Source organism: Chlamydomonas reinhardtii, chromosome 8 (genome assembly GCF_000002595.2).
Source record: "Chlamydomonas reinhardtii strain CC-503 cw92 mt+ chromosome 8, whole genome shotgun sequence".
In the NCBI taxonomy this organism is placed as follows: Eukaryota; Viridiplantae; Chlorophyta; class Chlorophyceae; order Chlamydomonadales; family Chlamydomonadaceae; genus Chlamydomonas; species Chlamydomonas reinhardtii.
Window position 1 is genome coordinate 4,243,148 of NC_057011.1, and position 24,105 is coordinate 4,267,252.

General features: G+C 60.5%; 5 protein-coding genes across 7 annotated transcripts; all 5 read left to right on the forward strand.

Moving 5' to 3' along the window:
• The first annotated feature begins 2 nt into the window (after positions 1 to 2).
• CHLRE_08g380700v5 (uncharacterized protein) lies at positions 3 to 4,304 on the forward strand. Its single transcript, XM_001694287.2, has 5 exons — positions 3 to 306; positions 516 to 542; positions 882 to 929; positions 1,970 to 2,032; positions 2,466 to 4,304. The coding sequence occupies exons 1-5, from the start codon at positions 187 to 189 to the stop codon at positions 2,661 to 2,663; spliced, it is 456 nt and encodes a 151-aa protein (XP_001694339.2). The 5' UTR covers positions 3 to 186; the 3' UTR covers positions 2,664 to 4,304.
• A 48-nt stretch (positions 4,305 to 4,352) lies between these two features.
• CHLRE_08g380763v5 (uncharacterized protein) lies at positions 4,353 to 7,654 on the forward strand. 2 transcript variants are annotated; one of them, XM_043065258.1, is made up of 4 exons: positions 4,353 to 4,613; positions 4,665 to 4,797; positions 4,900 to 5,404; positions 5,668 to 7,654. In XM_043065258.1, the coding sequence occupies exon 4, from the start codon at positions 5,725 to 5,727 to the stop codon at positions 6,244 to 6,246; it is 522 nt and encodes a 173-aa protein (XP_042922258.1). In that variant the 5' UTR covers positions 4,353 to 4,613; positions 4,665 to 4,797; positions 4,900 to 5,404; positions 5,668 to 5,724; the 3' UTR covers positions 6,247 to 7,654. The 2 variants fall into 2 exon arrangements, with proteins under 2 accessions (XP_042922258.1, XP_042922259.1); XM_043065257.1 differs by lacking the exon at positions 4,665 to 4,797.
• Positions 7,655 to 7,892: 238 nt separating this feature from the next.
• CHLRE_08g380800v5 (uncharacterized protein) lies at positions 7,893 to 11,254 on the forward strand. Of its 2 annotated transcripts, none has more exons than XM_043065260.1 (5): positions 7,893 to 8,212; positions 8,423 to 8,449; positions 8,973 to 9,020; positions 9,426 to 9,488; positions 9,947 to 11,254. In XM_043065260.1, exons 1-5 carry the CDS (start codon positions 8,090 to 8,092, stop codon positions 10,157 to 10,159), a joined length of 474 nt encoding a protein of 157 aa, XP_042922261.1. In that variant the 5' UTR covers positions 7,893 to 8,089; the 3' UTR covers positions 10,160 to 11,254. The 2 variants fall into 2 exon arrangements, with proteins under 2 accessions (XP_042922261.1, XP_042922260.1); XM_043065259.1 differs by having other exon boundaries at positions 9,947 to 10,991.
• A 1,258-nt stretch (positions 11,255 to 12,512) lies between these two features.
• On the forward strand, positions 12,513 to 15,941 carry CHLRE_08g380850v5 (uncharacterized protein). Its single transcript, XM_043065261.1, has 2 exons — positions 12,513 to 12,848; positions 13,263 to 15,941. The coding sequence occupies exons 1-2, from the start codon at positions 12,783 to 12,785 to the stop codon at positions 14,571 to 14,573; spliced, it is 1,377 nt and encodes a 458-aa protein (XP_042922262.1). The 5' UTR covers positions 12,513 to 12,782; the 3' UTR covers positions 14,574 to 15,941.
• A 3,931-nt stretch (positions 15,942 to 19,872) lies between these two features.
• Positions 19,873 to 23,267, forward strand: CHLRE_08g380950v5 (uncharacterized protein). Its single transcript, XM_001694283.2, has 2 exons — positions 19,873 to 20,368; positions 20,817 to 23,267. The coding sequence occupies exons 1-2, from the start codon at positions 20,303 to 20,305 to the stop codon at positions 22,389 to 22,391; spliced, it is 1,641 nt and encodes a 546-aa protein (XP_001694335.1). The 5' UTR covers positions 19,873 to 20,302; the 3' UTR covers positions 22,392 to 23,267.
• Positions 23,268 to 24,105: the final 838 nt, after the last annotated feature.

Sequence of the window (24,105 nt, forward strand, 5' to 3'; positions counted from 1 at the left end):
AAGACGAGCAAATGCCGATAAGCCGGTGAAGAGTCGTCGGGCAGTGCCATGACAGCTCAGAACTGATTTCACCACCGCCCACGTTGTGCCCTCTCCACACGGGCCCGAGGCATCGCAAACGTTTCCATACCATTGATACACATCGCTTAGGTAGCGTGCACACAAATAAACCTAACTGCTTTCAAGATGGCCGCGATGTTGCGCTCGCGCGCCTACGTGGCGCACCATGGATACCAGCGGCAGCTGCGCTTCTGTACACCCACCAGGCATGTGGCGCACGCCGGCTTCGCGGAGGGCGCCGCGGCGGTGAGGGCTCCGGTGCATTTGGCGCGTTGTAGACCGGCTGAGACCTAGGCTGAGACCTGGCCTGAGACCGGCAACGGCTACCTTATTACTTGCTTGACAGGGGTTGGGCCATCAGTCGAGAGGCCCCGACGCTTTTCTGCATGGCAAATTCAGATGCTGTTTGCCGCGGCGGTCTCTAATAACACGGTTGATGGTGACGCCTGCTGCAGACTGGCGCGCCAAACACGCAGCCGGAGGTAAGCCTGCTTCCAGTCGCGGCGTGTGCACGGCCGGTATACAGCAGGGCGTTTGGGTGATGAAAGGCCACAGGCAAGCAGCGCTGCCCAGCGGGCGGCAGGCGCCTGGTTGCCGGTAACGCCTGTGATGCAAGTTTACGGTATTTCTCCAGGGCTTTCACCTTCCAGTGGCAGGGGCATCCCGGGACCCATGCATGGGCCGAACATGCCTGCACCCCGCCCCAGAAACGCCCGCCCCTCTTTCTCGCCTGAGGGCCTGTACTGATTGATTGCGGTATTGGCTGTTTCTCGCCGCACTCCAAAGATGTAAGCTCTGGTTTGCTCACTGCCCCATTGCAGGCCGCCGAGGAGGTAGCCCAGCTGCGGACCAAGCTGGCGGCAGCCGAGGTACGTCCGTGTTAGGCCGTGTCCACACATCACACGCACACGCACGCACACGAACACGAACACGGGAGCCGACTCAGCGCTCGTATCTTACGAAGGCAGGGGCGGCGTCAGTGGCCGAATTCCTTAAAATGGCTTCGTTTAGTTGACGAAACAGGCTGCCGCTGCTTCGTTCACCCCCAAATTTTTCCGGGGGCTCCGCCCCCAACCCGCAAGGTTCGTGTGCGGCGGTGTCAGCGATCTTGGCGACGCCATTTGCGCGGGAATAATACAGTGAACCCAACGCCATGCCCCAGAACACGGGACCTCGCCAACCTGCCTAAACCCTGTCCCATCACACACCGACACGACACGCCCACTCCTCCCCTGCTTCCCGCCGACCCAACCCCATTATCCCGCCAGGGGAACCCCTGTCTCCCGCCGTCAACACTCAACACCCATAGATACAGCCCTTTGAGCCTTCTTACCATATGCCACGCAGGTTTCGGCCGTGGAGTAGCCGCTGGAACCCCCTGTCCTTGGCCAAAAGTGGCCGAAATCCCAAAAATGTCTTCGTCTGTTTGCCGAAAGTCCCCCCAAGATCCCGTGCGTTTTGGCCGAAATTCCAAGTCAAGCTCAACAAAATTTCGGCCGCCAGAGGCCTTTTGGGGCAAATTTCGTTCCGAACGAAGGAAGATACGAGCGCTGAGCCGACTCAATTCGCAGCTCGGCAGTTGGGCGACCTCTTGGGTGTTGGGCTGCCCTACTCTAGAACTGGGGCAGCGATATGTACGTAGTGCGTGGCACCGCAAGCAGCTAAGCGCACCAGGCGCTGTGAGCGAGCGGCCGCCAGGCAGAGCGAGGCAGGCAAGCACCTTAGCACCTCCCACCGCCGTGCAGTGCGTGGCGGCCCACGGGCTCCCACTCATCATCACCGATGAGTGGGAGACCCAAGCAAACGCCACGAATGCGCCTGCGTGGGGATTCCTGCTTTCACGTGCGCGCGCGGCGGCTTGGTGGCAGCTAGTTCCTGGTGTGCATCGTTGCTGCTTGCCCGACTGCAGGCCAAGTTGGCTCAGGCGACAGCGCAGGCCAAGCTGGCTCAGGCGACCTCGCTAAAGACCAAGGTGCGTGGGCTTTGTAGGGGTCTCTGGCGGCGGCACAGCATGAGGGATGTGGGGTGGGGCGGGCAGCTAGCATGCGCTGACATGCATGCATACCATATCTGAGCGCGTAGCGAGGTTGGGCCAATGCACCGGTGAGCAGGGCGCTGAGGCTCAAGGCTGCGCGCGTCAGCGTGTCCGGCCTCGGCACTCCATATTGTGCACTGACGCATTGGCTTTGGTTCCTCGTGCTCATCGATAGATGTCGCACCTAGCGGGTTACACGCTCGCTACTGATCTTCGCACTCCTACCATGTCCAGCCTTGCCCTGTTCCGTCGCCCGCTCTCCTTGTCATAATCCCGTGTCACCTGCCACACACCTCGCGCCCATGTTCACGCATCAAATCCCCCTCCTGTTCATTGCGACTGATGGGAGCCTGTGCCGTGATGCACGCAGCTGCGCACGCTCTTCAAAGAGGGGGCGAGCTGGCTTCTGGTGGCGGCGTGTTTCTGCGTACTCATGCGAGCATTCTTCATGAAGGACCCCATCATGGCTGGGGCGTTGCTCCTGCCCATCGTCAGGTTCACTGACGTCATCTCAGAAGTCATCTCATTGGCGCTAACTGCGATGCGAGCCAAGCTGCGAGATGAGTAAGAGATTTAGTAGGACGCACGTGTTGGCCGTACCGCCGGCGGCGCACGCTGGCAAGGTCAAGCAATCTGGGTCTGCAACGCGGGCGCCCGGACGCAGACGGTGTGCGGGTGCTGACGGGGTGGTAGAGCGTCGGGAGCTTGGGGACATGCGATGGTGCGTGTGCGATGCACCATGAGACAGGACAAGGGCACGGAACAAGGGGCAGGAATGCAGGATGGCGTAGTGCGGCGTAGTCCCTTCCTATCATTGGCAGCGCATTCCCAAACCCTACCTAGGATTCAACAACCAAGGTGCGACGGCAAGGCGTGAGCGCGCGGCTGGTCGAACGCCGGAGTTACTGTGCCGAAGAGTCATCGCTGGCAGGCTGGCAGTTTGCTGCTGACGCGCATGCCTCACGCCGGCTCCGGCAGGTGCCGGGCCACGCAATAATGTCGAACGAAGTTAGGGAGCTGGGATTGAATGATGGGGAGAGCCCGTAGAGGGCTGGGACTGATCGTTGATGTGGTTAGCGAACTGCAAGGAAGTTGAAACGGGACACCGACCTCATGCCCGCGGGGACCGTACGTTGGTCATGATGGCGGTTGTGCTGGAAGGATGGAGGTGAGAACGTGACGACATCCTGCACCAACGCGTGAGGAGGAAGGGTTTTGAGCGAGTTCGGAGTGTTTGCAGTTACTAATACTATGGATGCTGGTGGGGACTGAGCGGGCATGACGGCGCAGGTGGTGGATGTCACAAGTGTATTGCGGATGCCTCGGTCATTCCACACCCGCCCTGACGTGTCAAGACATCCCACTCGAGCTGTGGGAGCCACGAGGCCGCAGCCTACCTCGCAACTCGCGGGCGACTGCTAGTAAGCTGGAGTCAAACTTGGGGTTATGGACAGCGCTCGTATCTTCCTTCGTTCGGAACGAAATTTGCCCAAAAAGGCCTCTGGCGGACGAAATTTTTGTGATCTTGGCTTGGAATTTCGGCCAAAACGCACTGGATCTTGGGGGGTCTTTCGGCAAACAGACGAAGACATTTTGGGGATTTCGGCCACTTGTGGCCAAGGACAGGGGGTTCCAGCGGCTACTCCACGGCCGAAACCTGCGTGTCATATGGTAAGAAGGCTCAAAGGGCTGTATCTATGGGTGTTGACGGCGGGAGACAGGGGTTCCCCTGGCGGGAGAGTGAGGTTGGGTCGGCGGGAAGCAGGGGAGGAGTGGGCGTGTCGTGTCGGTGTCGACATCGTGCGGGTCGTCAACTGAACGAAGCCATTTTAAGGAATTCGGCCACTGGCGCCGCCCCTGCCTTCGTAAGATACGAGCACTGGTTATGGATACTTGCAGGGCATATGGCTTGTCAGTAAGGCGCAGCTGCATGCAAAGCACCGGTCTGCAGACCGAACGTATGAAGCCATGTCGGTGCCCTGCTGGGCCGTGGGCGCCCAGTCATGCTAGGTCTGCTCTGCCCTACGCTTCGGTCCCCCAGCGAGCCCCATGTCTGCCGCATCCCCTTACATCATGATATCGTCCCCAACCTGACGCTTGCGGGGCACGCCCCATGGACCGCTTCGCTGTCCGCTAGTGGGAAGGGGGGGAGAAGGGGCGGCACCAACACCTGCCTGTGATTTCAGCATCCACCGGCGATATCATGCATGCTGGTCCCCTTGCTAGAGAAATACAATGATTTAGAGCATAGCCATTTGCGTCAGTCAAGCGCCTCAGGCGCAGCAGGTGCGCTTGCACCCTTACTTCCGGAAACTCATATTCTCGAACAACCTCACAATGGGAAATAAAGCTTCTCATTTCTCCAAGACCGTAGATACGCTGCCTGGTTTAACGTTGGACGAGAAGGCGAAGGCTCGGGTGTTATACGGCACTCGGCCAGGCTTTGCGGAGCATGCTGATGTGTTTATTTCAGGCAATCGCGAGGTAGCCGCAAGATCAATCAAGTTGTTGGTTGCAGGTGATTTCTGACGTGTACGCGACATTGTGCGCCCCTGTTCCTGCGCCTTAGGCAGTTGCTGTGCTCGTAACTCGCGAATTCTAAGCCGCCAGCTGCATTTTGGAGCACCAGCATGTTAGTTTGTTCTGTGGTGCCATGCTAGCACCTCCCTCATGTGCAGAGGCGGCAGCAGTGCCTTCCGCAGGTACGCAGGGGGTGCCGCCCAAACTCAACACGCCTGAGAGCGTGCTGTGCGTGCGTGATGCTCACCCGTGTGTTTGAATGGCTGGGATCCCTTCTCCCGCAGAGGCCGACGCGGCACGCCAGGCGCGCGAGGCGGCCCGTTCCACGACACGCGGTCAGGACCTGCCGACGCGGCTGCGGAAGTCCAAGTCGTTTTCAAGTGTGAACTCCTCCGATGTGAACACTCTGATAAGCAGCGTCAATTTGACTCGTGTCCGCGGCGAGGCGCTGGCGCCAGAGGACCTGCAGCTGCCCCCGGACACACCCGAATGCAGCAGCCTTGTCTGACAATCCGCAGCCGCCACCGCAACACCAGCAGCCGCACCAACACGTAAGCTTAAGCAGCAGGCGCTAGCGTAGGGTCTGAAGGTTCCTATCCACTGCCGATCCAGCTGCAGCAGCTGCAGGCCCAGCATACCGCGCGGTTTCCGCGGTTGCTGTACCGGCCGGAGCTGTTCGAGGCTGAGGCGCTGGCCAACGTCCACAGCTGCCTGTTGGCGGGGTAGTAGTACGAGACCACGGCGCACACCCTGGCCTGCGCGCTGCTGCAGCTGGGGCAGCGGCAGCAGGTGAGGACACGGGGAGGGGGGACGAGGGAAGAGGGGAGGGGGGAAGGGGGAAGAGGGGAGGGGGGACGAGGGGAGAGGGGAAGAGGGGGAAGGGGGAGGAGGGGAAAGGGGGACAGGAGGAAGGAGGGACAGGAAGGCAGGGGTAGAAGATAGGAGAGAGAGGCGGAGAGTGCGGTGAGCAGACAAGGGGAGGTGGCATGCTGGCGGTCCGGGCGCCAAGTGCGGTCGCCGTCAGTAACGCGATCCCACTTCGTCTCGCTCAGTTGCAGGATGCGATGCAAGTAAGACGGTGTGGCGCGTATTGCCAACGACCGGCGCACATGCCGGCGCCTCAACCGCACCGCCTGCAGCTTTCGCATCACTTGCAGCACCTGGTGGAGGTGGCGACGGAAGCGTTGGCGCGGGGGGTGCTGTCGGGGCTTCAGCGGCCAGCGGTCTGGCGCTGCTGGGCGCGATGGTCTAGGAGACGTACGCTGCGCGTGTGCCCGCCCGTGGTGGTGTCGGACCCCCGTGGCATCACCGTGCGCCGGCTGCCACCGGTGTGGCAGTGGGGGGCCGCTGCCGGCGGCGGCTGCTGCTGGCTGGCGGCTGCTGCTGCTGGCAGCGGCTACTGTGGCGGCGGCTGCGGCGGCTACTGCTGGCGGTGGCGGCTGCTGCTGGCGGTGGCGGCTGCTGCTGGCGGCGGCTGCGGCGGCGGCGGCGGCTGCTGCTGGCGGCGGCTGCAGCGGCTACTGCTGGCGGCGGCTGCAGCGGCTACTGCTGGCGGCGGCTGCAGCGGCTGCTGCTGGCGGCGGCGGGCGTGTATGGGGGCAGGCAGTTGTACAACGAGGATACACGTGTGATGCTGGCTGGGTGAGCGGCGCGCTGTTCCGGTCGCCGCTGTGCACGTGGTGTGGTGTGCATGTCGCTCGTGGCGGCGGGCGGCGTGGCTAGATGATAGGGCGATGCCATGCGTTGATGGCTAAGTGTAGGCAGGCGCCGGCTGCATGAGGACTTCTTGTGTGTGGGCGGAAGTGTGGGCGTTCTACGACACACAAGCATAAAACCCTGCGGACGGCGCCCTGGGGCATCTAGATGTGTCTTTATCTGACGATCCTACTACATGGGCGCCTGTGCCGTGATGCACGCAGCTGCGCACGCTCTTCAAAGACGGGGCGAGCTGGCTTCTGGTGGCGGCGTGTTTCTGCGTACTCATGCGAGCATTCTTCATGAAGGACCCCATCATGGCTGGGGTGTTGCTCCTGCCCATCGTCAGGTTCACTGACGTCATCTCAGATATCATCTCATTGATGCTGATTGCGCTGCGGTCCAAGCTGCGAGATGAGTACGAGATTCAGTGGGACACACGTATCTGTTGGCCGTACCGCCGGCGGCGCACGCTGGCAAGGTCAAGCAATCTGGGTCTGCAACGCGGGCGCCCGGACGCAGACGGTGTGCGGGTGCTGACGGGGTGGCAGAGCGTCGGGAGCTTGGGGACATGCGATGGTGCGTGTGTGGTGCACCATGGGACAGGACAAGGGCACGGAACAAGGGGCAGGAATGCAGGATGGCGTAGTGTGGCGTAGTCCCTACCTATCATTGGCAGCGCATTCCCAAACCCTACCTAGGATTCAACAACCAAGGTGCGACGGCAAGGCGTGAGCGCGCGGCTGGTCGAACGCCGGAGTTACTGTGCCGAAGAGTCATCGCTGGCAGGCTGGCAGTTTGCTGCTGACGCGCATGCCTCACGCCTGGCTCGTGAACTGCGTCAGCAGGTCCCTCTTGTAACCAATGCAATCTCACGCCGGCTCCGGGCCTCCGGCAGGTGCCGGGCCACGCAATGATGTCGAACGAAGTTAGGGAGCTGGGACTGAATGATGGGGAGAGCCCGTAGAGGGCTGGGACTGATCGTTGATGTGGTTAGCGAACTGCAAGGAAGTTGAAACGGGACACAGACCACATGCCCGCGGGGACCGTACGTTGGTCATGATGGCGGTTGTGCTGGAAGGATGGAGGTGAGAACGTGACGACGTCCTGCACCAACGCGTGAGGAGGAAGGGTTTTGAGCGAGTTCGGAGTGTTTGCAGTTACTAATACGGGGGTACTATGGATGCTGGTGGGGACTGAGCGGGCACAACGGCCCAGGTGGTGGATGTCACCACAGAGTATTGCGGGATGCCTCGGTCATTCCAGTCACTGCCAACCTAAGCGCAGGCGAAACAACTACGGTAAACATCGCTGACCCGCCCTGACGTGTAAAGACATCCAACTCGAGCTGTGGGAGCCACGAGGCCGCAGCCTACCTACCTCGCAACTCGCGAGCGACTGCTAGTAAGCTGGAGTCAGACTTGGGGTTATGGATACTTGCAGCGCATATGGCTTGTCAGTAAGGCGCGGGGGGTGCTGGGGGGTGGGTGGGGGTGGAACAGGGGCCTGGCCGCTCCGAGACCTGCTGAACGAGACGAAATTCGAGACATGTTGCATTATTCCAGCGCAAAAGCAATATATGATGGATTGACCCAAGACGAGCAAATGCCGATAAGCCGATGAAGAGTCGTCGGGCAGTGCCATGACAGCTCAGAACTGATTTCACCACCGCCCACGTTGTGCCCTCTCCACACGGGCCCGAGGCATTGCAGCCGTTTCATACTATCGATACACATCGCTTAGGTAGCGTGCACACAAATAAACCTAACTGCTTTCAAGATGGCCGCGATGTTGCGCTCGCGCGCCTACGTGGCGCACCATGGATATCAGCGGCAGCTGCGCGTCTGTACACCCACCAGGCATGTGGCGCACGCCGGCTTCGCGGAGGGCGCCGCGGAAGCGGTGAGGGCGCCGGTGCATTTGGCGCGTTGTAGAGCGGCTGAGACCTAGGCTGAGACCTGGCCTGAGACCGGCAACGGCTACCTTATTATTTGCTTGACAGGGGTTGGGCCATCAGTCGAGAGGCCCCGACGCTTTTCTGCATGGCAAAATTCAGATGCTGTTTGCCGCGGCGGTCACTAATAACACGGTTGATGGTGACGCCTGCTGCAGACTGGCGCGCCAAACACGCAGCCGGAGGTAAGCCTGCTTCCAGTCGCGGCGTGTGCACAGCCGGTATAAAGGGCGGGGTTGATGAAAGGCCACAGGCGTGCAGCGCTGCCCAGCGGGAGGGGCCTAGATTACAAGAGGGACCTGCTGACGCAGTTCACGAGCCAGTGACGTGGAGAACGAACACCCTGCTCTGGACCCCAGGGGCGTGCCGCCTGCAACTCCCGCCACACCGAACATGTTACTAGGTGCCATCACTCCTCTTCCATTCCTAGTGGCCGGTATCGCCTGTGATGCAAGTTTATTTCCTACAGGGCTTTATTTCATCTTCCAGTGGCAGGCTGCCGCCGCTGGCGAGAAGGGCCCGGACCGCGTTCATTCTTGCCCACGGCATCCAGGGGCCCATGCATGGGCCAAAGATGCCTGCACGCACCCCGCCCCAGCAACGCCCGTTCTTTCTCGCATGAGGGCGGCCTGTACTGATTGGGGTATTGGCTGTTTCTCGCCGCACCCCAAAGATGTAAGCTCTGGTTTGCTCACTGCCCCTTTGCAGGCCGCCGAGGAGGTAGCCCAGCTGCGGACCAAGCTGGCGGCAGCCGAGGTACGTCCATGTCAGGCCGTGTCCACACATCACACACACACACGCATAAGGCAGCCGACAAGTTGCAACTCGGCAGTTGGGTGACCTCTTGGGCGTTGGGCTGCATTACTTTAGAACTGGGGCAGCGATATGTACGTAGTGCGTGGCACCGCAAGCAGCTAAGCGCACCAGGCGCTGTGAGCGAGCGGCCGCCAGGCAGAGCGAGGCAGGCAAGCACCTTAGCACCTCCCACCGCCGTGCAGTGCGTGGCGGCTCACGGGCTCCCACTCATCATCACCGGTGAATGGGAGACCCAGCAAAGGCCACGAGTGCGCCTGCGTGGGGCTTCCTTCTTTCGCGTGGGCGCGCGGCGGCTTTGTGGCAGCTAGTTCCTGGTGTGCATCGTTGCTGCTTGCCCGACTGCAGGCCAAGTTGGCTCAGGCGACAGCGCAGGCCAAGCTGGCTCAGGCGACCTCGCTAAAGACCAAGGTGCGTGGGCTTTGTAGGGGCCGCTGGCAGCGGCACAGCATTAGGGGTGTGGAGTGGGGCGGGCAGCTAGCATGCGCTGACATGCATGCATATCTGAGCGAGGGCGTATGTACGTAGCGAGGTGGGGTCGATCGGTTAGCTTAGGAGCACTGGTGAGCAGGGCGCTGAGGCTCAAGGCTGCGTGCGTCAGCATGTCCGGCCTCAGCACTCCATATCGTGCACTGACGCATTGGCTGTGGTTCCTCGTGCTCATCGATAGATGTCGCACCTAGAGGGTTACACGCTCGCTACTGATCTTTGCACCCCCTACCTTGTCCAGCCTTGCCCTGTTCCGTCGCCCGCTCTCCTCCTGGTCATGATCCCGTGTCACCTGCCACACACGCGCCCATGTTCACGCATCAAACCCCCCTCCTGTTTATTATTGCGACTAATGGGCGCGTGTGCCTTGATGCACGCAGCTACTCGATCAATTCATCCATGGGGCCTTCTGGCTTCTGGTGGTTGTGATTTTATGCGCGGTCATGGGCGTGAATGTTTTCAAGCTCTCCGTGGTGCGGACCCCCATCACAGCTGTGTTCGTGCTGGCTCCCATCCTCAAGTTCACCAAAGCCATCGACCGCATCATCATTCTGGTGGTGCGTGCGCTGCGAGCCAAACCGCGAGATGAGTAAGAGATTCAGTAGGACGCACGTGTTGGCCGTACCGCCGGCGCACGCTGGCAAGGCCAAGCTATACTATCTGGGTCTGCAACGTGGGCGCCCGGACGCAGACGGTGTGCGGGTGGTGACGGTAGGTGTGTGGGTGTCAGAGGTTGGCGGGTGCTGGCGGGGTGGTGCAGGTTAGGGAGCGAGGCAGCGAGCTTAGGGACTGATTGATGATGCAGGAGGCAGGAATGCAGGATGGCGTTGTCCCAATCATTTGCCGCGTATTGCAGCGTTGCGACCATTTGCAGCGTATTGCAGCGTACTTATTACTTGCAGACTGCACTAGTCTGTTGACAACCAAGGTGCGACGGCAAGACGTGAGCGCGCGGCTGGTCGAACGCCGGAGTTACTGTGCGTGCCGAAGAGTCGTCGCTGGCAGGCTGGCAGTTTGCTGACGCACATGCCCCACGCCGGCTCCGGCAGGTGCCGGGCCACGCGATAGCATCAGAGTTAGGGAGTTGGATGGGACTGAATGATGGTGAGGGAGCTGGGACTGGTCGTTGATGTGGTTATTAGCAGTGGCGGCGGGCTGCAAGGACAACATTGAGGCGGGACACTGTTGTGTGTGGTTACAAGGTGGTGAGCACGACGTGCATTCCTGGGACACACTTGGGGACACAGACCACACGCCCGCGGGTACCATACCGTATGTCGATTATGATGGCGGTTGTGCTGGAAGGATGCAGGTGAGGATGTGAGCTAAGACGTGAATTCCCGCACGAACGCGTGAGGGGGAGGGGTTTCGAGTTTGGGGTGCTTGCAGTTACTGATACGGCGGTATTTTAAATTCGACATCACAAGAAAGGACAGTCCGACCAACCAAGGGTGCCTGGCACCCATGTCAGGAGGGAACCATCTCCGGCCCGAAGGGAAACCGCCGTATTATGGATGCTGAGCGGGCACGACGGCGCAGGGTAGCAGGTGTCGCAAAAGATTTACGGATGTCTCGGACTCTCGATTATTCCACGACATGCTTGGGTGCGAGGCGATCGTGAACGGAACGGCAGGGGAACGGGGGGATCAGCATGAAACATGGAACTAAGCAGAAGGACACCCAGGGGGGGGGTAAGGATGCCGCAGACATACCCCACCCTTCAAATCGAAAGAGCTTGACGAGAGCGTTCAGAATCCGCTTTCAGAATTTTGATCAGGGTAGTAATTGCGGAGGTATGGGCCCCCAAAGTTCAGGGTCGGTCGTCGGTCCCCAGGGTCCCCAAGGTTTCGTCACGGTGTGCCGGAAACTTTCGTCTGGGCCTCATAAGACAGCAGGGCAAGCCCAGACCGTTGCCCAAAGCATGTAATGGATGCTTGAACAGCTGGGAAACATCAGGAGCCTATCAGAAGACGAAGGGCTACCGCCCGTCAACACATGTCGGGTTGGGATGTTGGGGTGCGACATGTCTCGCCTGACCAGAACGTGCCACAAGTCGCGGACCGGTGCTTGCGCGCCGGAGGAAAACGCATGTATATGTCCCATGCGTAGGTAAGTCTCGTGGGCGTGCTTTACACGGGTGCAACTGAACGGCCGCAAGATGTTCTCAACATGTTGACAACATGGCTGTGGTCAAGACGCGCCCGACGAACTTTCCGTGTTTACATGTTAATAGAGCTCGCTGAAAGCAGTCGTTTGGCACCATCCTGGAAGAAAACAGAGGGGATTTAGGGGGTGTACGGCACGGTACGGCACGGTCGGTCGTCGGTCAGGGGGGGTCGGGAGGTTTTGCGGGGTGGGGTCTGGAACTATTGTTCGTACCCCCCCCTGGGACACCGATGCACCGTTGGATGAATTCGGGATTGGGTGAGACTCCACGGAAATCATGGCAGGGCATCAGCCGCGCTTGGGCGGGCTGTAACTGTAAGGCTGTTCCACTGGCCGCATGCCTTGTCACCGCCGTGCGCCTACCTCACCTACGCTTGGGGGCCATTACAAAGCCAGCTTGAGCAGTACACTCGCCAGATCCTGACGTGTACAGCCTCGCGCCCGCTATAGCACATCGGCACCCACCCCGCTAGATGGATCACCGCCAACCTTCACCAACTTCCCCAGCCGTCAACCTCATCCTGCACGGCTGCATCCCTTGGCAGCGGCGGGATCAGGGGTTACCGGCCTACGCAGGGGAGAGGGAATGGTATGAAACGCGGGAATTGAACAGCGGGACACGGATGGCGCGGGTCCAGGGACAAGGTAAAGGCGAGGAGGGAGGCTCGGGATTGGGCGCGTGTCGCCTGCATGGGCGCCGAGACCATGCCCCGCCACCAGATACCGTAAAAGCTTCGCGCTGTGCTCATATTGCGCATTCAACAGACGCAAAGACATCTCGCAAATAGCTTTTACGCCCACTGCTTAGCTACGAGCACCTGAGCTTATCGACGGCAAAGAAGAGCATTTCTAGGGCTGTTCGCGACCCCTCTCTATTTCCACCGCATGCGCATAAAAGCTGCGGCAAGCACCACCACTGTCATGAACTAGCAGCATCTAGCGCGAATCCCTCCCGGGCACCGCGAGGAAACTCCATCAAGCGAAAGAATTGCGCTAGCAGCAGAATCAAGTTCTGCGCGCGAAGAGTGCTTGGTGCGGTCAAGAGCTACTATGGCCACATCACGGTCAATCGCAAGTGCACCGGGGCTTGACTTCGGGCCGAGCCGACCGATGCAGGTGAGGACCATTCTTGTTCGGGCACGGCCATTTTAAGCCCTGAGCAGCTGCAATGTGTATGAGATGCCACATGCAAAGCATTAGGCTTCTGATTCCGGCTAGATAGCGTTGCAAGTTTCGGGCCAGTAGTGCGCTCAGCTTCCTGAGTCCTCCTGATTGCGCTGCTGCGGCCACACTGGCTGCAGATTATTACTGCCATGTATTGTCTCGAAAAATGCGGCCGGTCAACAGCTTTGACCGAAAGCGCGTGCCTTTCCGGTGCGCCTGACTTTTTCGCCAAGGCCCGAGTCCCCGACCTCCAGCCCGCACCTCCAGCCCGCACCTCCTCGACACCCTCCGAACTTGTCCTCGTCCCGTGCACTCACGGCTTGTCCGCCCCCATCTATCCTTTTCCCCCCGATCTCGTTTGCACAGGACGCCTGGCGCCACACGCCCCGCAGCCAAGGCCACGGCTCTGATGAGAGCGAGCCCTCCGCCGCCGCCCACCAACAGGAGCAGCAGGAGCCCGCCCCCAGCGCCTGCTGCTTTCCCCACAAGTCCTGCATGCGCTGGTGCTATGCCAGCCTATCTGCTGGCTGCAGGAGCGCCCCCTGCCAGCTTTGCCATGCCTACGACAACCACTGGCGCCCGCAGAAGCCGCCCGGCCTGCCCAAGGTGCCCAAGCTCGCGGCTCCGACCAAGCCCGCCGCTCCGACCAAGCCCGCCGCGGCTGCAAGCCCCATCTCCATCTCCATCTCCACCGTCGACCGCAGCCCGACCACGCCGCGATGGGGCGATGATGATGAGGATGAGGCTGACGGACTCGACCTGAGCGACCTCTTTGAGCAGACGCCCTGGATGAAGCAGGGACTGGCGGAGCTCGCGGCGGCCGAGCAGCAGCAGGCGGAAGCCGCACCGGCCGCGCCCGCGGCAGCGTCAGAGTCTGACGGCAGCAGCAGCAGCAGCAGCATTGTTCCTTGCGCGAGCATTAGCAGTAGCGGTGGCGCGAGCGGTAGCTGGGCGGATGAGGTCGAGGCGCACGAGGAGGCGGAGGCGGAGGAGGAGCTCGACCTCGGGTCGCTCGCAGATTGGTTGAAGGAGGGCCTGGCGGAGCAGGCGGCGGTGGCAGCTGGCAGCGGCACCGGCGGCACCCCCAGCGGCCGCCGCTGGGCGGATGACGTTGAGGAGGAGGACGGTGATTTCGGCGCCTACCTCGCCTCGCTGTCGCCCTGGATGGCGGCGGAGCTGGCGGCGATGGGGAAAGCAGAGGCCGAGGGGGAGTGCGTGCCGGCGGCGGCCGAAGTGGAGAAGGAGAAGGCCGTTGTCACTGAGCGGGAGGACGCGCCTGACTCGCCGCTCAGCTCGTGCTGCTGCGCCGTGCCGGACAGCGCCCGCACCAGCCGCAGCGCCAGCAGCTGCAGTCTGGTCTGGGTGGCGGCGGCGGCAGGCATTGAGACGCCGCAGCAGGTGGAGTCGGTGGAGGCGGCAGTGGAGGAGCAGAGCGCTGACAAGGAGGCCTGCACCGCCGCCGGCAGCAGCATGGGCAGCTGTGTCGTTCCGCCGATCGCGGCGGTGCAGCAGGGTGATGAGTGGCATTTAGCTGTGATGCCCTCGCGCCTGCGCCTGGCGATCGAGCTGGCGGCGGCGGCGTGGGCCGAGCAGGCGCGGGAGCTGGAGGAGTTTGCCGCGTTGGAGCGCGCGTGCGGCTGCTACTGCTCACAGCAGCAACTGTCCGTGGACGCGTAAGAGCCGAAGGCCGTGCCGGGCAGTGCAGATGTCCTGTGGCCTGCGGGTATGGCAACACGACAACAACAATGCAGCGTGTGCCGCCGCGGCCCCTGCGCGCGCGGGGTTAAGTGCAACAGGAACACCTGCCTGATAGCACACAGCGATACCAACGCCGATACATTTTTGGACATAGCTAATGGCTAACTACTGGTAATGAGAAAACCGCTCAACTGAAGCGCAGGAAATCACTGCGCCCGACATGTGTGCTGTAGGGCTGTTAATGTGCTGTTGCCGCTTTATCTTATCATGTTATGCCAAGTGCTGTTATGCTGATATGCTCTGATGCCAAGTTCTCAATGCTTATCGAGAGAGATGCTGTCCAGAGCAAAGTGACTGCGTGCATGCTGGGAACATGCAGAAGTACCGTAGCGGAGTGCTATGTGAGTGTTCACAGATGATGGTTAATAGCAGACCTTTTGGCTTCTCATTCGTAGTACGGTATTGAGACCCGTATTGCCAACCAACCTGTACAAAGGATCCGGGTTCAAAACGTTTATACTAGAAAGGGCTGCAAAGGTCAACGGTTTGGAATGGCGACGTGCGTGGTGCAGGTTTGAGATGCGTAAATCGATGAATACGATATGCCGGCTTGCCCACATGGGCACGCCCACAGGGCAGGGGTGCACAATCACCCGAGAGGCAATTGATTCGGGGCGCAACTGGGCGTGTGATTGCTTGATGAATCTTGGAGAGTGGTTTGCCGGGTGAGTCAAGAGTTTGCCCGAATGGTTTTAGTGCTTGCGTGCGGCAGCTAAGGATCCATCCATGATTGATTGATAGTGCGACCTTGTGCCATTGATTCTTATCAGACAACGTGCTGATAGCTAGACCTCGCAGCCCCGTTAAAGATAGTCAACATGGGCCTCAGCGTGTGCTGAGGCTGCAGTAGCAAGCCTTCAGCAAACCACGGCAGCGGCGCTGCGCCGGGCATGGACAGTGCGTGAAAGCTGTGTTCACGTTTTGTCGTTTTGAAGGCGGTAGCTCTTGATGACTGTCGTCATGTGTAACGTTGTGCACCAAGGTTTGTAGTGCATGGGTTGTGCTGTCAATGTATAACTATGAGGTTGTAATTGAAGCACGGTGTGCACCCGAGCTACCGTATGGGGTGCTGCCAACCCTCAAGATACCGTGCTGGGCAGGGGAGGGGGGTATGCAACTCGGCCTGGATCCAGCCCGGGCTGCATGGGACCCGGCCAAAAGGTGTTCGGATCCCCCAGCGCCTGCTCCTGAGACTTTATTATTGTAACCTGGACAAATGTGTAGTCATATGAACCGACAGGTGTCGCTAGGAATGGGGCGCAGGCCCCCCTGTAACATTTCGAGTGTTGGGAGCCGTTTTGGACCACCGACCGATCTATATAGCATGGACTAGTGGAACGGGCTCGAAAGCTAGTCGCCAGGCGATTCGCCGCGCACTGGAGCTGCTGTGGGCCCTCAAAGCAACGGCAAGTCGGGGGTAATCGGCCCTTTGCGGGCTCGCTGGGCATTCTAAGGAGCTGCCAGCAGCTATCAGAGTACCGCAAGGACAATAAGAAGCCATGGCTTGGGCTTGCGTGGCCTTAGAAGTCTCAAGGACGCGGCCGGTGTGGCATTAGTTCCCGCCCGGACATGCCCCTGGCGTCGCGAACGTCCATATGGCGTCGCCTCCAGCTCTCCTGCCGTGGTTAGGTGTCTTGGCCAAATAGACATCTGTATGAACACTGTGCGCCTGGCCCGATATAGTTTAGACGTGCGCAGACGGTCTGCACTAAGGTCGCGAAATTCCAGGGGTTTCGCGTTGCGGACTTGCGTAGTTTCGCTAAATCACTGGGACGCCGTTCAGTCCTACAATCATATGAGGTCCCTGATATACAGAGCTCATTGCCGGGGCCTTAGCGTGGACCGGTGGCTCCAACCAGAATGCTGGCACATTCTTGCATCGCCAGGACCGCTCAAGCGAAATTCCCTGGTGGTTTCGTGTCTTGGCCAACTAGAGGTGCAGGGGATCCTAACGCGCTTGTCACATCGACAAACGGTTGAGATTTGGGGACATGCACTAAGGTCGCGTTTTCCGTGCCATTTCGCCGCCCTATGGCGCCCGCCCGCGTGCCCCGGTATCCGCACATCAGTGTGTGGGTTGAGCGCCAAACACTGCCTGTGACCGTAGTTCGGTGGTATGCATAAATGGGAGGCGTCAGGCGCCAAGGGGTGGTGTGTAATGGCACCTGTGTGCCCTTTCCCATATCGCCTTTCACCCTCCCTGTCCTGCTGCCTGCCTCTCTTCCCTGCCGCAGATTCTCCTAGTATACCTGAGCATCAGTAACATTCAGTTTAGCCATGGGCCGGGATGAGCAGAAGCAGTACTTGCACTGCTACACGTGCGGTAACAAGGTGCTCTCGTACAGCTTCATTCGCGTCTGGAAGCACTACCTCAGCGCCACCATGGGGCCCAGCAACCCAGTGCTTCCCATTACTCCCCAGCCGCCGCCGGCGAAGGTTGGCTTGCGCGTTCGTTTCGAGTGCGCCCAGCACAACTGCACTGTGCAAGCAGAGCTACAGCAGGGCGATGAGGAGGAGCAGGCGCGGGACCAGTATCGGGGCCACTATGCAGCACACTTCTTGTCGCGGGGTTGGTGAACACCAGCATCGCGGCTGGCGCAGCGGCACAGCCGCGTGTATATGGCACGGAGGTTCAGCTGCATCAGCAGGCACCGGGGTCAGGAAGCGCTGTAGTGCCTGTGGCTGCTGCTGCAGCCGCTGCTCCGCAGCAGCATGTGCTGCGGCGCAGCCTCCGCAGGAATGCTTCCAGCGTCAGCGGTATCGACCTCGACACTTTCGACCCGCCACCACCGGATAACCATTTGGAGACTCCTGCTGCGCCGTCACCGCCAGCGCCGGAGCAGCTAACAGCTGCACCCGCCACACAGGACGCCGTTGCTGCAGATGTGACGGCGGTGCCAGAACCGGAGGCAGCTCAGCTGCGCCCAGCCCTGCGGGCCGTGTCAGACCAGTGGACTGGCAATACGCCATCTGCATGCGAACTGGTGCTGTATGCTATCCTCTGCCTTCGTTTCGCAGACAGCGGGTTCACGATCAGGCGGTGGGTGCAGCGGCTGCTGGCGGAGCTGTGGTGGCGGTCGGCATCAGTGCGGGGGCGGCCGGCTTTGCCACGGCGGCCGCGGTGGAGCCCGCAGCTCCCAAGCGCGGGCGCGCCAAGCGCGGGCTCCCCGCAGAGGCACCACCCGCCCAGCGCGACGGAGCGCGCAAACGGCTGCCATCTGTGCGCCTGAACGACTGAGTGCATTGGTTACTGATGTCGTAACCACCACAGGATTTAGCAAGATAGAGCTGTGATGGGCATACCCAATTCTTTGCAGGCTTTTCGCGTGTACTACATGAATGAACACAGCAGCCTGAACGCCGCGCCCGGCACGCATACAGCATGCGCGTGGGACTCGTTGGTGAGGACTGATCCAAATATCTCGATTTTGTATGTACGTCATGTAGCACATCACTTGCAAGTGCATGTGCACACACTGGCATATGTGGCTTTGCTTCGAGCGCCGATGCGTACAATAAGCAACCTTGACATTCTCTCATTTCTTAGTACCAGGGAAGCCTTCCCTGCCTAGTACCGTACAGTGCAGTATGGAGTCGGAAGTGAACAACGCAATGAGCATGGAAGGGAAGAACGCCGTGGACGTACAATGCAGTATGGAGTCGGAAGTGGAAAAGGAGTGAAGGGCAGTATGGCTGAGAGTGCAGCGTCAGCACAGCATGTAGCATAGTAGCGATGACACTCTTTATGGCTTGTACACGTACACAGAGGCAGGTGAAATCAAAGGCGGCAGTGAAGGTGGCCGTGTTTTGTTTATCCGCACGGAAGCGTAGAGATGGGCAGAGGCAGCATCGTGGGATGCACACATAAGGCATCATATGTGCGATGTAGACGACCATACGTGGCCACACACGAGTTGCAGGTACGGGCAGGGTAGGCATCAGGGGAGGCCTTCCCCTGGTAGGTATTACACGCATGGTGTGGGTGTTCACACATACACAAGGGGACCGGAGCATGAGCACAGGAGTCACGAGTCCCCCGGTCAGGAGGTGCATACCAGCGCAGCCGTGCTGGCACGTTCAAAGCCCAGTGGAGGCATGTAACGAACGCTTAGCAGCAATCGTGGGTTTTACGCCTGTGGGCTTCACGCTTTGCATCCAGGGGTAAGGTGCCTCGTCCGCCTGAAAGCGCGGGACGCACGCGCGCGCTGACACCAACAGACACGGACCAAACCCCTAAATATGGCATCGGGGCGTATGTGTAGAGCTGTGGGCAGGGGCCGCTGGCTTCTCTGGGCCTCGGAAAGGGCACCAAACGGCCATTTCCGCGAAGGGTCTGAAGGGCACCGGGCATCGCTCCTGAGAGGCCGCGCCCTTCGCTTTCTGGCGTTCACTTTAATTCAACAGGGATCAGCAGGCCTTCTGAGTTGATCACAGGTGTCCGGAATTTCGTTCCCCGTGTTTCAAGTGCGCGCACATTGGCCATGGCCGACTCACTCGACGCACTCGTTTCTGGGCACCTGTCGGTTCATATGACTACACATTTGTCCAGGTTACAATAATAAAGTCTCAGGAGCAGGCGCTGGGGGGTCCGAACACCTTTTGGCCGGGTCCCATGCAGCCCGGGCTGGATCCAGGCCGAGTTGCATACCCCCCTCCCCTGGTGCTGGGTGGCTTGGGTACCGCATGGTGCCTATACGGTGAACCTGTAATGTTGCTGATGAGCCGGGGCTCCCTAGACCTGCGTCATTATTCTCATCAACCTTCCAGAGGATGGCACACGGTCCGCTGGTCTCGCCTCTTCAGCATGGATGCATCCTGAGTCCTCATGTCAGCCACAAACCTGACTAGCTGGCCATTCAACCCATGCGCCCACGTCGTGCATTCCCCATCCCCATGGAAATGATGGAGCCATCCCGCGCGACCACAACGTGAATGGCAGTTGTCTCGTGACCCCTACCGCCGCAAAGCGTGCAAAAGCAAGAGTTGATGGCTGGCACCCGCACCCAACAATAAGGGCACGCACGGCCACGCGCACGGCGCGCGCGCGCACGCATGCACACGCACGCACTCATTTGGCAGAAGGATTAGTTGCAGCTGAGGAGCAAGGGGGGCAAGGGCGGCGGAGCGGATAGGCGCTGCGAAGTAGGGCCCAGGAGTGACGGTGCGACGGGTCCAGACGCGAACTCGAGGCCCAACCTTGGTTGCCCAAGGAATGGATGCCATAGTCGCACGTCGTGTCCAGCCGAAAGGCATAGCAGGCACATTAGAGCTTTTCCCCTAAGCAAGGCAATTGACAAGGGACTGCGAGGATCCGGCTGTGCAGGGGACGCGACCGGATTGGGCACTTTTGCTTTTGAGTCCCTATAGAAGAGGCGCTCGAGCCCGGTCTACATAACAATACATTTTCACTACCAACTGCTTATTCTACGTTCAAAGATCCTACACAAGAGACAACTTCGCGAAGTTTGCGACCGCAGGTCGGCGGCCCCCGCGGCTTGCCTTCCTGCCCTGCAATTGTTTGTATTGGGCTAGGGAGCCACAAGAAAGCTCTTACAGCTGTAGGGAAGCCTTATTCACCGCGCGGACCTTCGCGCAGTCAGCGTACACCGCCATAGAGGGCTGGACAACTCTTGCGGAAGGCTTAGGTTATGAGCAAGCTTGCACCGTGTCCATCTGGTCAGGAGCACCGTCTTGGCCGAAGTCGTTCTGTCGAGGTAAGCGCGGTTCTGGGCAGGGCCCGTTTACGAGGCGCGAAAATGCGTTGAGCAGCGGAACCTACAGGGCTTGTTAGTGATTCTGGAGGCACGCAAATCTTGCCGGAGCTTGGGGCCAGTTGCGAAGGCATCTTCGCCCAGCGCGCACCTACACCAAACCTCGCGCCAGCAACTGAACGTGACAGAAGGTCCTTCGAGCTATGCAATAGAGGATCTGGGGGCCCGGTCAAAATGGCTTACCTAAAAGCACGTGGCCTTCCGCCGACCTTGCGGGTGTAGGGATTCCTGCAGCGCTTCCGCGGTCTCGGCCCCCTGCGTGCTGTTACGCGATTGGTGCGAGCCATTGAGACCAGTCGGGTGTATGGGATAGTGTGTTTCTGACCTCTGCGCGACTAAGGCCTGCCTGTTCCGAACTCACGGTTGCCTCTGTCGTTGCCTTCCCCTGCAGGACGTCTGGCGCCACGACGACAATGGCAGCAGCTGCATCTGTCAAGAGCATACTGGCGAGGGTCAGCTGAGCTCCAGCGTTTGCCGGTCCAGCTACTGCGGCGCGTCATCAGCACGCTGCCATGAGGCGCACTGTGACTCCGACAGCGACGCTGAGAGCGTGGAGGATTGGGCGCAAGAGCGGCACTTGTCATACTACGAGTGGGTATCGCTGCCGCGGCCGTTGGTTCGGCCGCCAGGGCTGCCCCGTCCCCCACGTCGCATCGAGTCAGCGCCGTGCTTTCACAAGTGGGGCGCAGCCGCCGCAGTGGCGCTTCAGCAACCGCGGCAGCAGCCAGCGGCAGCAGGCGGAAACACCTGCAGCTGGGCGGATGACGACGATGATGATGAGGAGCTCGACCTCGGGTCGCTAGCAGACTGGATGAAGGAGGGACTGGCTGAGCAGGTGGCGTGCTGCACCGCGGCCAACACAGGCGCAGACCGCTGCTGCCAGCCCGCGTCGTCTGTCGAGCGCGCAGGGGCTGAGCTGGAGGCGGAGCCGCAGTTGGAGCCCAGCGCGGCTGCTGCGCCACCTGCAGCGGCGGTCTCTGAGGCCGCAGCCACGGAGGTGCTGTCTGGTAGCATGGCGCAGCTGCCGCCGCCAGCGCAGCTCCTGCTGCAAGCCGCGCCAGACCTCATGACCGGCTTCTCCTGCCCGGGCGTGGTGCGCCTGGTGCTGTCGCAGTCGCCGGCCGCGGGTCACGGTAAGGCGGAGGAGGGTGAGGAAGAGGGGGCCGAGGACGCCGGCGAGGACGCGTGCATCGAGCCCACGAGCCCTGGCAGCTCGGACTGTGGCTGCGGCCTTGACGGCGGCAGCAACCTTGGCCTGGGTAGTGACGGCAGCGGCAGCCGCTGCTGCAGCAGCCTGAGCCTGTCGTCGTGGGACACGGGCGCGCTGACGCGGCACGGCTCGCTCACGGAGGAGGAGGCGGTGCCGGACTGCGACACGTGTGGCCTGCTGTGCGCGGGCGGCTGCTACGCGAGCCACAGCTTCAGCGCCTGCGGGCCGGCCGGTGCTCTGGATGAGACGGGCCTGACGCGGTCCTGCTCGCCGGGCCCGAGTGGCCTTTGCGCCGCCGCCCACGCTGCCGACAACAGCTGCATTTGCTACTCAGCAGTGCTCGCCGCCACGACCAATGTGGTGGTGGATGTGGCGCAGCTTGAGGCTGCCTGCGGCCAGGCCAGTGCAATCGTCGCGGCCTCGTGCAGCTGCATCTACATGTATGGCTGTGACGCCTACGGTGCGGCGGCCGCCGTCGCCGTGCCGGCAGCTGACCGGCAGGCGTGCGCAGTGGGCAGTAGCACCGGCTGCGGTTCAAGCTCGTGCACCACCGGCACTCTGGTGTCACCGACGCCCGTGTTGTGCTGGGAGACCAGCGCGTGGGAGCAGCGCATTGCCGCGCAGCAGCAGCAGCAACTGCTTGCGGCAGCGGCCTGTCCGTCAGATGCGGTCGAGTGCCCGGTGTGGCTGGAGCCAGCCCTGGGTTTGATGCTGAGCCAGGTTGTAGCTGAGGCGTTGTGGGGCGAGGACGCATAAGTGACCAGAGGCGGGCCTTTGGCGGCCGTGGGAGGGGCTGCAAGGAGGAGAGAACCATCTATCTACAGAGCGCATGAGCGATAGCGTGCGCCTTTTTAAACCCGATAAGCAAAACGCAGCGTGTTGCAGGGGGTAGCGCGGTGTGTGCGGTGTGGTGTTGGGCGCACGTGCGCAAACGGAAGTGGGCATGGATGAGCTGGGGCGGTCGCGTGTCATAAGGAATGCATGTTGTTTGCAGCATACTGTACAGCGTCTGTGTTTGTGCTCTTGCTTGATGTTCCTAATCTACCTAAATTTGTTGGGAGCAGGACAAGTGGCGCGCAAATAAGAGCAGGTCTGACATTCATTGCGGCGGCTTGAGACAACAGTTGTGCGTTTGTTCTTTGTCTTGTTGACACTGTATGCTTAGGCAGGCGACACATAGGTAGAGCTTTCTTTCAAAAGATGGCAAGTGCAAGTAGCAATGTCAGCTGTAGTGCAGGTGTTCGTGTGGTGCCGCTTGACTTGTCGTGTCATGCGTCGTTTCTGCACTACCGCAGTGCACATGGTATACAATCAGCCGCTGGTAGTAAAGTTGACGTGGGGGTTGACTTGAGGAATACTGAATCAGCAGTGAATTGTGTGCGATCCAAACTATGGCATCTGCCGCTGAGGCGTGGCGTGATCACCAGGGCCGCTTACCGGTACGCGCAAATGCGCAATTGGGGTCTTGCGACAAGACTTAATGCAAGGTGGCCGGCGTTGGCGTGTTTGGTATGCACCGAAGTTTAGAAGATGGCTTGCATAAGGTATCTGGCCTGGAGCGGCACTGGGTGCTGATATCAAGAGCCAAACAGGGTGACATCCCTGTAAAACGTACTGTAACGTGGACACTGCAAGCCCCGCTGCACAAACTGAAATGTAGTTGCTGTTCATCGCGGTCAGGGGTGTGTGGGTATGTACACAAGAAAGGTGGCCCATGTGCCTCACTCAGCGTACGTTTCTGCTGCAGCAAGAAGGCAAAGTACCGCACAGGGGCCGTATCGTGGGGGCACGCGGACTCTGGCACAGCCTCCTTTCACCTTCGGCCTGCCCGCCACAATTGTCGTACACATTCGGGCCCCTCTTCTGCTTTGCTTCGCCTTGTTCTTGCCCCTGTTTGTCACACTGTCGCCCGGCCATTGTTTTGCTGCACGCCGTTGCATTACGCTAGTGCTCGTCTACACAGCTCACCCGTGGACGCCGGTCGACTGCCTGCAGGTGCGCATCGGCTATGCTATCCGCGCGGTGTGGCGTCGCATTGAGTCTGTGTGGTGCTATCGCCTTGGCCGGGCGCCCGGAGCGTGAGGAATGCGCGTCAGCAAAACATCGACACAACCTGCCAGCTACCGTCGGTACAGTAACAGCGCGCGAACGACGCACCAATGCCTTGTCCCTTCTTGCTACGCATTTATGTGGGCACGGGTGGGAGCCACACACATCGGGACTACGCTTTCCTGCCCCTTGCCATGTTCCATCACGAGCCTCCTTTCACCTCAGCTCTACGCCACTGTCTAATGGCCACTACCTGCACACGCCTCCTCTCACGCTCGGCATAAACTTAGCCCCTGCGCCCAGCTATCAGTGCCGACCGATCGTGGCCTGCATCGACGTTTGTTGTAGTCGATGTCAGGGGGGGGGGGGGCTCTCCTGATCGATATGCAAATTAGCGGGGGTGCCGCCGCCGCCCGTCCCG